This window comes from Hibiscus syriacus, unplaced genomic scaffold (genome assembly GCF_006381635.1).
Source record: "Hibiscus syriacus cultivar Baekdansim isolate YM2019G1 unplaced genomic scaffold, ASM638163v2 tig00110556_pilon, whole genome shotgun sequence".
NCBI lineage: Eukaryota > Viridiplantae > Streptophyta > Magnoliopsida > Malvales > Malvaceae > Hibiscus > Hibiscus syriacus.
Window position 1 is genome coordinate 5,653,634 of NW_024062779.1, and position 16,197 is coordinate 5,669,830.

The 16,197-nt window shown below is 35.8% G+C and overlaps 3 protein-coding genes across 3 annotated transcripts; 1 reads left to right on the forward strand and 2 right to left on the reverse strand.

Moving 5' to 3' along the window:
* Positions 1-986: 986 nt before the first annotated feature.
* LOC120131556 lies at positions 987-3,807 on the forward strand. The gene is made up of 2 exons (XM_039148522.1): positions 987-3,410; positions 3,511-3,807. The coding sequence occupies exons 1-2, from the start codon at positions 987-989 to the stop codon at positions 3,805-3,807; spliced, it is 2,721 nt and encodes a 906-aa protein (XP_039004453.1).
* A 2,549-nt stretch (positions 3,808-6,356) lies between these two features.
* Positions 6,357-8,262, reverse strand: LOC120131694 (tubulin beta-8 chain). The gene is made up of 3 exons (XM_039148624.1): positions 7,782-8,262; positions 7,416-7,685; positions 6,357-7,184 (listed from the first exon to the last, which is right to left on the reverse strand). Exons 1-3 carry the CDS (start codon positions 8,173-8,175, stop codon positions 6,511-6,513), a joined length of 1,338 nt encoding a protein of 445 aa, XP_039004555.1. The 5' UTR covers positions 8,176-8,262; the 3' UTR covers positions 6,357-6,510.
* A 5,295-nt stretch (positions 8,263-13,557) lies between these two features.
* Positions 13,558-14,661, reverse strand: LOC120131621. Its single transcript, XM_039148573.1, has 3 exons — positions 14,401-14,661; positions 14,069-14,253; positions 13,558-13,980 (listed from the first exon to the last, which is right to left on the reverse strand). Exons 1-3 carry the CDS (start codon positions 14,572-14,574, stop codon positions 13,920-13,922), a joined length of 420 nt encoding a protein of 139 aa, XP_039004504.1. The 5' UTR covers positions 14,575-14,661; the 3' UTR covers positions 13,558-13,919.
* Positions 14,662-16,197: the final 1,536 nt, after the last annotated feature.

Consider the following 16,197-nt stretch of genomic DNA (forward strand, 5'->3'; position numbering starts at 1 on the left):
ACCGGTATTTATCTTCCTCCCACAGTCACTCGGACTAAGTATATAATGCTCGACACATCAAACAAGGATTTCTTTCCTTTTTATTTTCATTTTCCACGAATGAAATCTAATTTGTGCAGGTACTGTTGTACTCATGGAGTGAATTGTATTTTTCCCTAAAACAGAAGAATTTGTGTTTAATAATTTAATGCGGTGAACAAGGCTCTTACGGTTTCGAAATTTGAATTGAAAAATGATTGCGCTTGTTTTTTTTGCCTAAGCTTAAGTCGAACTTGTCGTTTCCATTAAACTTAAGTGGATTTGATGATGACTCTTCATATGTACCTTATCTGAAGAATTGCTTTCATTATCTTTTGTTTTATCTGTTCTCATGGACCACTCTCGATTTCTTTGCAAACTACATGTATCAAGATTCTACGGTTTCGTTTTCATTCTTGTCTTCATCATCTTCTTTTAGTTTGTCAATTTTGAGCTCTGAAAAAGTTGAGAATCTTTGTTCTTTAAGACTAACTATTTTGAGGAAAGCTTTGGTGGAAATTCTCGGTTGGGGTGTATTTTTCTGTAAATTTGTTTGTTTGGAAAGTGATCTGAGGCTTTTAGCTGTGTTTACTGAGAATTAGTACTCACTAGATAATCTGGGAAATTAATGGTTAAGACTTAAATGAATCAATGCTTGCTGCTTTAGGACTCATGTTCCACTGGTCGCTGCAGTTGCCAAACTTTAAACTCTCTCTTGTTTCGAGAACCTTATTTTACGATGCATGTGATACACTAGTTGTTTTCAATTTCTGATATGATTGTAATATATATATTTTTCCCAATGTTTGTTTCATCTCCACAGTGGTCTGCTTCAATTTGAACAGAGTCAAAAGTGTGCATCTAAAAGGATCTGAAGTGATTAAGACCTATCCAGTGCAGTCCATGGAACGCCATTTAGAGCTTAGGAAGAATTTGAGGATTAATCCTTTGGAATTTCTGTAAAGACCATGTTCCCCCAAGCAAGCCACAGGGAAAATATGCAAGGCAGGTTTAAACCTGAAAAGCCTAATTTGTCATATGCCGATCTTCATCATGAGATTCTGAAAGGTGGAAAAGAGGTGTCAGTTGATTGTTCATCGAATCACAAAAAACAACATGCTGATACCAAGGCAAATGAAGAAGCTAAGTTTGTGAAGTATATGCCAAATCTACCGAGTTACCTGGAGAGTGGGGCAAACCCCCAAGAAAAAGTTTTAAATGTTGGTGTCCTTCAGTGGGGGCGCCTTGAAAAATGGCAGTGTAGCCATAAACAGATGTTATATAGAAGTAGTATCTCTTCACCCAGCAGCAACACATCTTCCTCGTTTTCAGCAGATGAATCACCGGCGCATTCAAGCAGAGGTCATAGTTGTTCTCCTGCCCGTCAAAGGTTACAACGTCCTTCCCTACAATCTCATCCGATGTCAGTCCCTGTAGAAGGCCATTTGCCATTTGACAAAACTTCTAGGGGAAGTGTCGGAAAGTTTCAAGAACTGAAGGCATCCGAGAGCATCGGCTTTGCGGCTCGGGGAAAATTCACCAGGGAAGATAAATCATTTTGTAAAACTAATCCACGAATGAAGCTTGAAAAATGCAAGAGAAGAGAAATAGTCCCAAAGATCAGTTCAGCAAGTTTAACGGTGCCAAATGGGGCAAAAGATAATGTGGCATCATATGACAAGGTGAAAATGAAGAACCAAGTCGGTGAACTTACGAAGCAAGTTGAGGAGTTTCAAGAAGTTATTCCAAACGGGGATAAACTAAACGTCACTGAAGAAAGAAACACAGTTGTCCTCCTTTTGCCAAGAGATTTTCCCAAAATGAATCATTCAGGAGCAGGTGACCTTTCTGATTTGACAACAAAGTCAAGTAAAAAAGAAGCAGAACCTAGTCAGAGGACCTTCGTCGAAACATCTAAAGAGGTTCAACATGCAGCAGTCAGCTCCAATTTCCGTCGTTCGGGTCCATTGCCTTGCGAGCTTGATGGCAGTAGACATTTACAGATCAAAGTGATGGGTTTGGATGCAAGTGGTAGCAACATTCGATCAGACAGATCTTGTTCTATACCTTGTGCGACAAGGATTGAAACTAATTCTTCCAGAAGCAGAAATCTTGAGGAGAGAAAGTCAAATGTAACACCCACAGAGCCATCTGCAAATGAGGCTTGCAAAGGATCAGACCCAAAAGGAAGCAAGCTTGCATATGAAAAAGTACGAAACACTTCACCTTTCCGTCGTTTTAGCTTCGGCAGGGGTAAGGCAGACAAAATTTCTGGGTCCAAAGAGGGTTCTTCTATACCTCAAGCAGGCTTAACTTGTAGTTCTGGCAAAACTGATATACAAAATCCTCAGAATCCTTTTTCTTCTGGTGTTGATACTTCTTGTGGTGACAAACTCGATGCTAAAAGCAGAGGCAGGTCCAGCCCTTTGAGAAGATTATTAGACCCACTTCTGAAACCAAAGGCAGTTAATTGTCGCAATTTCACCTATCAATTACAGGATTCATTATTACCAGATGGTACCTTTAAGTCATCTGAACAGCTTAGACATTCAGCTTTGCCTGTGCAGTCTGCCAATGTGAAATCAGATGCAACAAGTAATTGCACAAGCAATGTAAATGATTCAGCACAGAACAAAAAGTGTGGATCTTCAGCAGTTCAAGCACTTTTCAGAGTTCAAGTTAAGAATGGGTTGCCTGTGTTCACATTCGCTGTTGATAACGAGAGTAATATTCTCGCAGCTACGGTGAAGATGTTAAGTGCCTCAGGAAAGGGTGATTATGGATGCATTTACACGTTCTTTGCTATTCAAGAAGTCAGAAAAAAGAATGGAAGGTGGATAAAGCAGGGAAAAGGTCAGGATAATGTCCCTAATGTTATTGCCCAGATGAAGGTCTCTGGTTCTCAGTTTTCTCATTTGTCCAGGCTAAACTATGTGGATCAATTTAGCATCAGAGAATTTGTTCTTCTTACCTTGGATGTAGGACAGGCAAATCCACAAGCATCCGATTTCCAGTCAAGTGATGAGCAGGCAGCTATCATTGTCAAGATCCCAAAGATGAACCGAAAAATTTCAATCCGAGATGGATATCTGATCGATAAGCATAACAACTTGACTGAGGCTACATTGAAAGAGCTTCAACCAGGGATGAAACTTGAATTTGATTCTGGGAAAAATGGCCCTTCTGTGGGCAGCCAATACATTAGTGCTACAGTTATACTTCCAAGTGGTGTACACAGCTTGCCAAATAAAGGTGAACCTTCATCACTGATCCAACGATGGAAATCAGACGGAGCATGTGATTGTGGTGGTTGGGATTTAGGTTGCAAACTTGGGGTTCTCTCTAATAAGAGCCAATTCAGTCAGCAGTCTAGTTTCGAACTTTTCATTCAGGCATGTTTGTTGATCTTTTGCTTAATTAAACTAACATGCCCACTGCATTATATTGAAAATGTTAACTGAATTCTCTCTATGTTCTAATTATAACTAACAGGGAGGAGCTCAAGACAATAAGCCTTTTTTCAGCTTGGCCTCTTTCAAGGACGGTATCTATTCAGTTGAATTCGATTCTTCGCTTTCACTTATGCAAGCATTCTCCATTTGTATAGCAGTTTGGGATAGTAGGAAACACTCTGAGCTTTCAGAATCAGAACCAGTTGCCACCTCTGTAGAAAGAACTTTGGGGGAAACCATACTACATGAAAGAATAAACACTCCTAACCCTATAGAAGCCGAGACCGCTGCTAGATACCTCCAATATCCACCCGTTTCGCCAGTTGGAAGGGTCTAGTTTGACACTACGCCCGATATTACTGTTTTACAGTTGGATGTCCATCACCGGAAGGGTCGCCTGATGGAGTATATGAAGCGATGAACAAGGATTGTTTGTAATAATCGGGACCGAGCTTTGGACTGTCGTAGTTTGGTTTACTTATGACAGAAGAAGCAATATCAGGTGTAGCGTTAGCATTCATATAATGTAAGTGTGCATGTATAGTCGAGCAATTATATCTGCTTTTCTCCTATCCCTTGAACTTATACATGCTTGCTGCTTGATAGTCATGTTGCATTCATATGTCTCAAGGAGCAAAGTCTCACACAAGTTGAGTTCTCCAATTTAGAAAAGTCATGGAATTGGGTGTAATTTTTTACATTATTGATTCAGCAAAAATTGTTTCATTTTTTATTATAATTTATTCATTATAATATAAAATCGAGTAATATAATCTTGATACGTAAAGTGATGCAAAGAATAGAATTGATGGTATTGATAATGAAGTAATGAACAATGTGAGTTTCTGAAGTTTAACAATACACGACTTGTAAATAAAATATCATTTTTCACTTAATTTTACTTGTTTAGGTTAACAGTGTTATTATTTATTTTTTAAGTTAATATTGATAAGACAAAAATAAGCGTTTTTTTTATTTTAGTTTAGGATATTAACTTCTTAATTATAAAATTAATTATATTTACTTTTTTTAAGAGCACATTTTAAAATAGGCTAATTTAAAAAATAATTGCTCAAACTATATCACTTTTTTTTAAATAGGTGCCTAAACTTTTTTTTTTATTCATTTACGTGCCTAATGTTACAAACATTATCATTTTAGGTGCTCGGTCCTTAACGACCATTAAATTATGTTGTTAAAGGACACATGTCACGTTCAGGTAAGTTTGAAAATTTTATTTAAAATAAAAATTCCTTAAAATTATATTTAAAATAACCCCAAAAATTTTGAAAATCTTTTTTAAAAAACCCAAACTTTGAAAACCCTAAATCCAATCTCTATACCCACACCACCACCTCCCTTTACCATCGTCGTTGTCGTTGGCTGAACCTACCCCCACCGTGGCTCCATCCAACGGCTACCCACGCGATGAGCAACCACGAATGGCGTAATTTAAATCAACAATAGGATATCTGGGGAAATAATCACTACATTTGCGCTACCCGACGACGTGAGTGGCGAAAATGACGATGTTGGTCGAGGTGGCTTCGGCGTCGACTAGGATTTGGGGTTAGTGTTAGGGATTTAGAGATGATTTTAAGGGATTTTGGGCTATTTTGTAATTTTAGAAAAATAAGCTTTTTAATTTTTTTTTAAATTTAAATAAATTTTAGAAATATTTACTAAATATTTTAATCATTAAGGTCAAATTTTTGTATTAAGATAATTTCAAGTAATATATACAATATATGAATGCCCTCCATCCAACTTATAATATAATTTATGACCGCAATCTTGACTTAATATTTAAGTTGTTTTTTTTTCTTCAAGTATTCATGTATTGAGTTCAATAGTAAAAATATGGGAAAATCGTAACTTACATATGGAAGCTGGACGTACCTTTGTTTTATATCACATATTCCATTAGCAAAGGATGAAGATTTTTTTAGAGTATATGAAAGATATTGATGACGAATTTTTCTTCGAAAATGAGAACAATAATTTTTTTTATTCATCTCTTGCACATATTCTTGAAAATTTGACAAGCAAGGGGTTTTTTTCTAAACATAAAATTGTGGTCTAATGGTGAATTGCTTGTCAAGTTTTGGGAAACATGTGCGAGAGATGAATAGAGAACTTTTCTCACCTTTGAAGGAGAGTTTGAACCTCTTTCTTTGATGACGACAATACATGAGCTTCATCATTTTTTTTACTAGTTCATAGCCTTCCTAGAATTCTCCTTGAATATTGCTTGAAAGTTTTGATGAATAAATCTTTTCCTTTTATAGGGGAGAGTGTCTCTAATCACATATTAATCTTTCATGAATTGGATTAAGCAAATCTTCAACATTTAATTTTCAGAGGATGAGCTAAAGTTAGAAATCAGTGATGGAAATGAAATGAAATTTAATTAGTTTGTAGTGAAGTATTCACAGTAATTTAGGGACTGTTAAGTGTTGACCGACTAGTATAATACTCAAAAGCCATAGACGGGTAAGGCAAAGATAATTTTTCTCAAAATTTTGTTGGGTGTCTATTTGGGAACCATTCAATCATATCTGTGTATAATAAACCCATGGGTGTCTAGGTGGTCTGATTGACAAATTTAAAAGATCTATGGTAAAAATAGAAAGACTATATAGCTGAGTGGTCAATGGTATAGTTTAGCCAAAAAAGAAACACAAGCCAGTCGACGTTATGCGTCAAGCGTGTATAAACCCATTCAATCATATCTGTATATCTCTATGTTAAATGGAACAATGTTGGTTATGTTGGATTAAGTTTCATCAGATGAACAATTTGGCAGACCACTCGGTTAAATCTGTTTATAGAATGCAAGAAAATAGATCATTTCGAAACTTAGATAGAGGAGTGACATAGTCTGAGTTTCACTTAAACGAACAAGCCGGCATAATAAAGCATGAAAATATCCAGTTACAGCAAAAAACAAACTAGTAATTCTTTCACACTAGAAAAGATAAGCAGCAGCAACCGGAATTCGAGGTTTCGAATTGCCAAAATGGCAATAGCTATCCCCTCCTCATTCCTCATCATATTCCTGTTCCTCTTCCTCATACTCTTCATCATCAGCTGTTGCATCTTGGTACTGCTGATACTCAGAGACCAGATCATTCATGTTGCTCTCTGCTTCAGTGAACTCCATCTCATCCATTCCCTCCCCTGTGTACCAATGCAAGAAAGCCTTCCTCCTAAACATAGCTGTAAACTGCTCACTCACACGCCTGAACATCTCTTGAATGGACGTCGAATTGCCGATAAATGTTGATGCCATCTTGAGTCCAGTGGGCGGGATGTCACAAACTGTCGACTTCACATTGTTCGGGATCCACTCAACAAAGTAGGAGGAGTTCTTGTTCTGAACATTAAGCATCTGCTCATCCACTTCCTTTGTGCTCATTTTACCACGGAACATGGCTGATGCAGTCAAGTAACGACCATGTCGTGGATCAGCTGCACACATCATGTTCTTTGCGTCCCACATTTGCTGAGTGAGCTCGGGAACTGTTAGAGCTCGGTACTGTTGGGATCCTCTGGAAGTGAGTGGAGCAAAACCCACCATGAAAAAGTGAAGCCGGGGGAATGGAATGAGATTCACAGCGAGTTTCCTGAGGTCAGAGTTGAGTTGGCCGGGGAATCGCAAGCAGCATGTAACTCCAGACATTGTTGCGGATATCAAATGGTTCAAATCACCAACTGTGAAAATATAAAAAGAAACATATATGTAAGACTTCTAAATATCCCAAAACAAATCTTAGTTCTAAAATCTAAAACCAATTTAAGCCACAAACAAACCAATTGGTACAACAAAATCCCACGACAGCAAAGAACTATATTCCAAACATCAAAACAGTACATAATTGACAGATCTAAACTCTGAGCCATGATATCTTAGCAAAAGACGAGTATAAATCAGTGAAAACTTACAGCTGGGAGTGGTGAGCTTAAGCGTGCGGAAACAGATGTCATACAAGGCCTCATTGTCAAGAACCATACACTCATCAGCATTTTCAACCAACTGGTGAACGGACAACGTAGCATTGTAAGGCTCCACGACTGTATCAGAGACTTTGGGAGATGGGAAGACCGAGAAGGTCAGCATCATCCTATCTGGATATTCCTCCCTTATTTTCGAAATCAACAGTGTCCCCATTCCAGATCCAGTTCCTCCTCCCAAGGAATGACAAACCTGAAACCCTAAAAAAAAGAAATAAAGGTGAAGCACCAGTTAATACACAAGAATAAGTTATATCGCTCAGATCTGGCGTCGATGGGTTTCAAAAGACAGTTTACCTTGAAGGCAATCACAGTTTTCGGCCTCTTTACGAACAACATCAAGTACAGAGTCGATTAACTCAGCACCTTCTGTGTAATGGCCTTTAGCCCAGTTGTTACCGGCGCCGGACTGACCGAAAACGAAGTTATCTGGTCTAAAGATCTGACCGACGGGACCAGATCTGATGCTGTCCATGGTTCCAGGTTCAAGATCCATGAGAACAGCACGAGGGACGAATCTACCACAACTGGCTTCATTGTAGTAGACATTGATGCGCTCAAGTTGAAGATCTAATTCCCCTTGGTAACGACCAGTTGGATCTATGCCGTGCTCGGCACAAACAACTTCCCAGAACTTGGCCCCAATTTGGTTTCCACATTGGCCACCTTGAATGTGAAGGATCTCACGCATCTTGCTTGCTTAGGGAAGAGGAGAAACTGGAATGAAGAGAAATAAAGAGAAGAAGAAGATTTGGAGGAGAGGAAAATGGTGAGATGAATGAAAGGCGCTCCTACGGATGTTTTTATTTATATTTAAGAGGGCGGTGATTGGTTAGGTTTTTCTATTTTTAAAATTTTATCTTTTACTGTACTACAGCCTGCCTGCCTCCCTTATTAAATTTTTTTTTTTTTTTTTTAAATTTGAATCAATCAATGGTTTCGAGGCAGTGGCTAACAAACAGGCTGAAAAATATATAATAAAATGATCATTTATATTTATATCATTAATATATATATATATATATATATATAATTATTTTTATTTTTAATTAATTAATATGTAATCACCTTGAGTTAATTGTTATTAACAACAGTTAAATATTTTAGAGAAAATAACCTCAGTGACAAAAAATCTCAGATAATATACGATTTTGATCAATTTTTTTTGGATTTACGAAAATGACCAACAAAATCGCAATGCGATCTCTAATTCACATTGGTCGCATTGCGATCTCCACTATCGCAAATTCGCGTTACATTTCGCGGTGCGATAGTTAAAAATAGCGTTGCGATTTTCCATTTCGCGTTGCGATAGTTGAAAATAGCGTTGCGATTTTTCATTTCGCGTTGCGAGAGTCTACAGTTGTCGTTGCGATTTTCCAAATTCGTATTGGGAACAAGTGTTGGTAATGCTCAAATCCCACATAGTATTGGAAACACTATTGGGAATGGTATTTAAGGCTTGGCTTTTCCACTTTCTTGTTGAGTGATAGAGAATAAGGGGGACTCTCGCGCGCCGCCGCCGTCCGTCTCGGGTCGGGTCGTGGTCGTGGTAATACGTGTTTTCGACACGGCCGCGCGGATACTATCTTTTTAGGGAAAATTCTTAAGAAACAAATTTTTTTTTAACGAATTTTCGCAACGAATTTGGAAAATCGCAACGACAACTGTAGACTATCGCAACGCGAAATGGAAAAGCGCAACGCGATTTTCAACTATTGCAACGCGATTTTCAACTATCGCAACGCGAAATGCAACGCGAATTTGTAATAGTGGAGATCGCAATGCGAATTAGAGATCACATTGCGATTTTGTTGGTCATTTTCGCAAATCAAAAAAAAGTTGGTCAAAATCATATATTATCTAGGATTTTTGATCACTGAAGTTATTTTCTCAATATTTTAATATAAATACATATTTTATCTCTATTATTTACATATGCTCTCAATTTAATCATACTTTTAATAAATTTAATCATTCAACGAATGATGCCACATGTCATACCACATATCATGTTAAGACCATTGCTTGGTTTAAAGTAGACAACATGATATATATATATATATATATATCTTAACGTATAAATATTTAAATTCATAATATGTTAAATATATTAAATTAAAAAATATTTTTTATATTTAATTTATTAAATATATTTAATTATTAACTTAATCTATTTTTATTTTTATTTAAAAATATACATTTTATGTTCAAATATATTTAAAAATATGATTAAATTGAGAAAATATATAAATAACAAAGATTAAATGTATAATTATATCAACTATCACATCATGAATTCTGTTAATTATTAATAGTAGTTAACTATTGATGATCATATCGTAATTAAATAAAAATAAAATTAATCATATCTTATATTTTTAAAATTAATAATCAAAAGTGAGTGAAACACAAACATTTTGATCATAATTAACCCTACATACCAACAAAGAAAGAATTAACGGCTGAGATATTCTAAAAAAATCATAATTGCAGAAACAACTGGATACATTTGTCGTATAGCTCAGTCCCAGTGTAGTGCAGTGTTTGACAATAATAAAAGTCACGTTACGTTAACATCACATCCACCGGTATTCTAAAGTATAGTTAAAGGACGATTAGAGATCCGATATTCCGATATTTTCAACCAATGAAAAGGGGAAAAAAAGCCATTCAAAATTTTTCATTACTGCTTATAATAGTATGAAAATGTAGAATTAAATCAATTTTTATTGTTAAAACAATTAATTTGTTGTTGTTGTGCATTCACATCTACGAAAGATAGCTCCATTTTGATGCAGTTGGTGGTGGGACTGCATCAAAATATAGTTCTAAAATTTCATAACTACTCCTACTATTATAATATTTGAAGGCAAAGGTGTTAGTGTTAACAAATATTTTATATTTAAGATTTACCATTTATGAGTGGTGGGCTCAACCACCAAGGAAAAGTTGGAAAATTACAAAACAAGGAAATGGCAGAATAAATATCACAAGTTCAATCCAAGCATTGCCTTCCTCAGCTACCTTCTCTCAATTATAAAAACATAAATCCTACTCTACAAGCCAGCCAAAACCACCTGAAAAATACAGCTATTAGCAGTTAGTTCAAACGCTTGCATTCCACCAAACCATAAACTCATTATCGGGCCCCTGGAATGTAGTTTTTTTAATAATTAACCAACAGACACTATCCTCATATGCACAATATTATCTCAATTATCAAACATAGAACTGTTAAAAAGAGATTTAACCACATGCCAAGTACAAGTCATTAATAGGGAGTTAATAACTATAAACTAGGAGGAAAAATGCTTTGGATGTAGACCCTGCTCTGATTTGATGACAAAAATTATCCCCGTTTACATGTGATACTTAACCCACCCCTAATTAGTTCTTAATACATTAGTTAAGAATCGAGTTAAAATATACAAAAGACCGATGTAGCTACTAACTAAATTAACATAACAGTATGACAGAATATACATGTAAAGTCACATGTACTCCGCTGGTGTTTTCATTTTCTTTTTGGAAGAAGTAGCAACAAGAGTAAGCATATGCCTGATTGATTGCACGTTGCAATAATGGTATATGTTAGATATAAGCCATAAAAATAATAATAAACTATGTATCTCTAAATCAAAAACTACTTGGATCCCTGATCCAAAGTTTAGAAAACAAAGGTCTGTGCTGTTGCTAGAGTGTTGAGATTCACATGAAGCACTATTCTTGCAAAATGGCACCGACACATTAGTCTTCTTGCAGTTCATATGAACCCCTTGGTCATTTAATCATTTATGTAGATTTTTTCCAATCAATAACCACCCTACATTTATTTGTACCATTATCGCAATTATTGTTGTTTCCAAGATTTCAAGCAACTAGAATCCAGATTTGAGTCTTATATCTTAAGATTAAGGCCTATTTAGAAGGAAAAAAAATGGAGAATAATCTTTTTTTAAAGAAATAAGGCAAGTTAGAAATTGTTTAGGAGACTAACATTTGCATAAGTGGGCGATTACAGCCGCGACTTTGGAAGAAATTACCACCGTCAGCAACTTTGGACTATAAAAGGGATAATGAGAATCAATTTTTCATATTTCTGTTCAATTCACTTTCATCTCTACATGCTTCCTTTAATTCTATTCTGACCTTAAATGGTTTATTGTTCAGAATTTTCATCTAACAACAATATGGGGTCGCTCAACATCAAAGAAGTATAAATTTTGTATATATGAAAGTCTCATGAAGCACTAAGCATTTTCCACAGGGGTCATGAAACTTCAAAAAAGTTACAATCGCAGAGAAATCATAATCCTAAATTTGACATTTCACCTTAGAATGATTTACGCAGCCAACAAATATCCTACAATTTGATAAAGTGTTATAAAGGATTCGGAAATAAGAACTATATTTTAAAGACCAATCATATAAAGTCATCCAAAATAATTCAAAGATGTTTGAAAAAGATGTGAAGACAGGTTAATGCACATTCACACGCTATTACCAACACAATTTATTAGATCCTATCATCAAATATAACAAGTCAGATCCTATCATCAAATATAACAAGTCAGATCCTACCAAATTTAACATTCCAAACAGAAGTCATATTTGACACAAAAGATACTAGGCCTCTGGTTACTTTTCAAGCAAACAATTCCAAATTTTCACTAATTCAAATAATGAAATATAAGCAATTTTAGCAAACATTTTGTGGAATCTCTTAAAACTCCAACTAAATTTTTTGTCATCATCTAAATTCATAAGAGATTTTTTTTTAATTTTTTAAAGTAAATCTAGCAAATATTTTATGAAATAACTTAAAAATCCAACTAAAAGTTTTATCAGCCTCTAAATTCTAGTATCTCAAAGACTACCACAAGTTTTTCAAGACAAAAGATTACTTAGAAAACAGAAACAGCGTGACAATAAAGCAATGAATATCATCTGAGCAGTTAACCAATTTCGAATAAGAAAAAAATAACAACATTACACAGCAAAAGTTTACCGCTACACTGAACACAATCTTACCACGTCTATAAAGATTAGAGTCAAAACCTTCCCACTGAAGTTTCATCCATTATGTTGTCAGCTTCACCCAATAAAATAGAGGTCGATTGAAATAATCTATTATAGAAAAAAGAAATTCCACCAGTATAAAAATCAATTCTATCAAGTTTAAAACAACTGTGATAGCGCTCAGCATTGGACCTGAAAATTACTAAAAGATAACGGAAGTTATTTTAGTGTTACAGAAGAATGGAACCAAAATCGTTCAACCTTAACCAGGTCAAAATGAAAACATTTTTTCACATAAACTGACACCCCTATATATGTCTAAGGAATTCAAGCAGAAGGCTACAACTGTTTAATTACAAAAAGAAAATACAATTGAGCACAAATAATCAGGTAAAACCGCAGTCCTTGAAGTCTACAAAGTCTAAGAAGCATATTTTCAGAGAACTAAAGTTCAAAAGCAACTTAGAGATTAGTTTTTTTTTTTGGATAATCAACTTAGAGATTAGTTATAGACAACATAGGAAACCATATTTAGACTATTTACAGCAATTTAATAACAATTTTCCTTGTAAACTTCACATCGTAATGTGCACTTGTGCTGCCAGCTAAGACAGACTCATAATACTTCAACTTGCTTTTAAATTCCCAGTACGACTTATGTTTTCTTCCTTTGAATATTCAAGGGACGAGAAGAGTTGATATATCAAAAGCATCTGAACAATAAAAAGATGTTTGGGTAGTAACCAATGCATTACCAACAGCTTTTTTCTTATATAAGAAAGACAAAAGTGACATAGGTTGAATGATGAATTTAACAATGATTCACTTAAAGTCATGACGTCACAAATGACTCTAATCCTAAAACAAAATAAGAAAATTTGGGACAACAATTAATTAAAGGAAGCATGCAAAAGCTAATGTATTGGATATATACAGGGTTCTACCTAGAAAAACCTAGGGAGAAGAAAACATAATAAACATACATACAGATACTAAATTATAACCACTTCAAAACATCCTGATATAGCAAAAACATTAACATGGAAAAATTTTAACGTTCTAAAAGGAAAAATAATATTTTAAAGAACAACAAACTTAACTGCCAACAGACATACATATAGGTAGTAATGAATAACTAGTTCAAAACATCCTGATATAGCAAAAACATTAGCATGGCAAAATATTGAAGTTCTAAAAGCAAAAATAATATTTAAAAAACCACCAAACTTAACTGCCAATGAACTTCAGTTCCAAAACCATCTCCGTTAACATGGTAGAAACCTGACTTGACAGGACCACGTCCCAAAGTAGAAAAGGGGCATTGACGGGTGAATCGCCTACATCACTAAGTGCCAAATACCAAACCAGCAAGGGGACCTCACATGTCAGTACTCATGCTTATTCGAACGACCTTCATACTTTTGTGTTCTTTGATTTGCTTGAATCATTGTGTATGGACTGATCACCAGAGGTTCTACAAAACAAAGCAGCACATAAAACAGATTTTGTAAGAAAACGAAGGTATGATTCCACCAAGCACAATGTTGGAACATTAAACTTACAGTTTCTGTTTCTTTGCATTTTGTTTGATGGTCACAACCATATCCATAGCCATTTTCTGGTGCTCCCTTGTTTGTAAATGCAGGTCCAAACTTCCAACTATTTCACAATCCACTTTACAAATGCGGCACCAACCAGTGCTCACTGGTTTTCTCTTTCTCAAATTTTCAAATGAATCCATATCACCCTGAAAACAAAAAGGGTCAAAACTATTACAGGAGCATAAATATGTGTCCAAGCACACTGGAATACATTTACGCAGAAATATGATGAATGAGCAGTATTTCCTTGCATAATTTGGGGGTTGGGGGAGCAAACAAAATCAACACTTAACTGTATAGACTCCACCATCATTAGGAAACTCTCGAAGTGAAAACCTACTTCTAAATCCTGGCTCACAAAGTCGTGGATGACGGAAGTTTCCAGGTCCACCAAATTCTCCCATTCGTTCATGGTTGGAAAATTCACCAAAGCCAATAGGCTCACCCATCCGAAAATGATCAGGCATGTTATGATGACCCAAAGGCTCACCCCTTCTGAACTGCGGAGGCCGAATGTATGGACCAATTATATATATTTTTTATAAAAGTAGGAGGCCTAATTCAAAACCTCCATCGTAGTAGTACCTTTCCCGAAGGAAAAAACCGACTAACGAGTACCTCAATTTATTAATAGAATAGAATTACATAAGACTTAATTAGTACACCCAATACAGCAGCTCTCAAAAAACACAAAGAAACATCCCATAACAGTACACTTAAAATCACCCAATCCCCTCCTTCGCTAATTTATCAGCCTCCCACTTACAATCCCTTGGATTCAACCTAACTATAGACGCCTTAGCTGAAACAAGGGACTCAATATCCTTTACTAGAGTAGTAAAGAAAGTAGGAGCAGTAAAAGGAGATTGAATCCACTCCACTGCAGATTTACAATCACTTTCTACAATCAGGACAAAGGGAAAACAAAAAACCATTGCTAGCCTTCGTCAGCTGGTTTGCCTATATATCCCGATCCAGGTACCAGCAACTAAAGATATTTATGCATGGTCGGGGCCGACGAAGAGCTAGGTACGTGACTATATATAGCACAAAATTATGATGCTTGTCAAATAATCGATGTTAATTATGGGAGGAAAACCTAGAATGTATATGATTGGACGCAGCGAAAAATGAAGCGCATGTACTGACTACAGACCCCATTTTGAAACGAAGGCATGTGTGAATGAATTATTGAAGCTTCTCATCAACTTGTCAAATCCCTGTTTCCGGGAACTCCATGGATGGGTTGATATTTTTCTCTGAATTATTTGGAGAACCATACCCGGCCGGATCAACAAAATAATATTTGAGGGAGAAAAGAAACACAGATAAGAGATGAGATGTTATTGAAAACGAGGATTATGATAATTGAAGGTAAATCATTATAGTAGTATGATACTAAAGGCGGTGTAATTAGAGAAGATTAGAGTTTTAAGATAATCAAAATCTTACTTGTACAGCCTCACCTCTATTCTTTGCTTGAGCATCCACATAACTTGAGAAGTCATGATCGACGAGGAAATAATTACCTCGACCGTGACCCGAGTTACCTTCGAGAGAGTCGAGAAGTCGGCTGTAGACATAACTTCCAAATGCTCCACTTCGTATCGATTGCTTGGCCTCTTAGCACAGGGATCAGGTTTCAACTATTCCATAGGTTAAAATATACACCTACATATATCAGGTCCCAAGGGTTTCTCGCTTTTTTTTGTGCAGCCTAGAGACTTCCGCCAGAACTTGCTCAATATAAGATCCAATCCATGTTTGGGAAAGCAGTTAATCAAAGCATAAAGGGAGAGGGAATATGGTCCAAACTCGTAATCTACCATTTAGAATAGACTGAAGATAAACACTTAAAATTATTAATATTTTGTTTTGAAGACATCACAACTAATCAGAGTGGCGCAGCGGAAGCGTGGTGCCCACAGGTCCCAGGATCGAAACCTGGCTCTGATAATATTATATAGTGACTCCCAGCTTTTTCTGCTCAACTTTTTTTGGTATTGAACGTAGTTCGCCTAATTTGGGCTCAGAGTTAATTTATTGTGAGAATAAAGGGCCTTTGGTTAATTTTAGATTTTATCTATTTG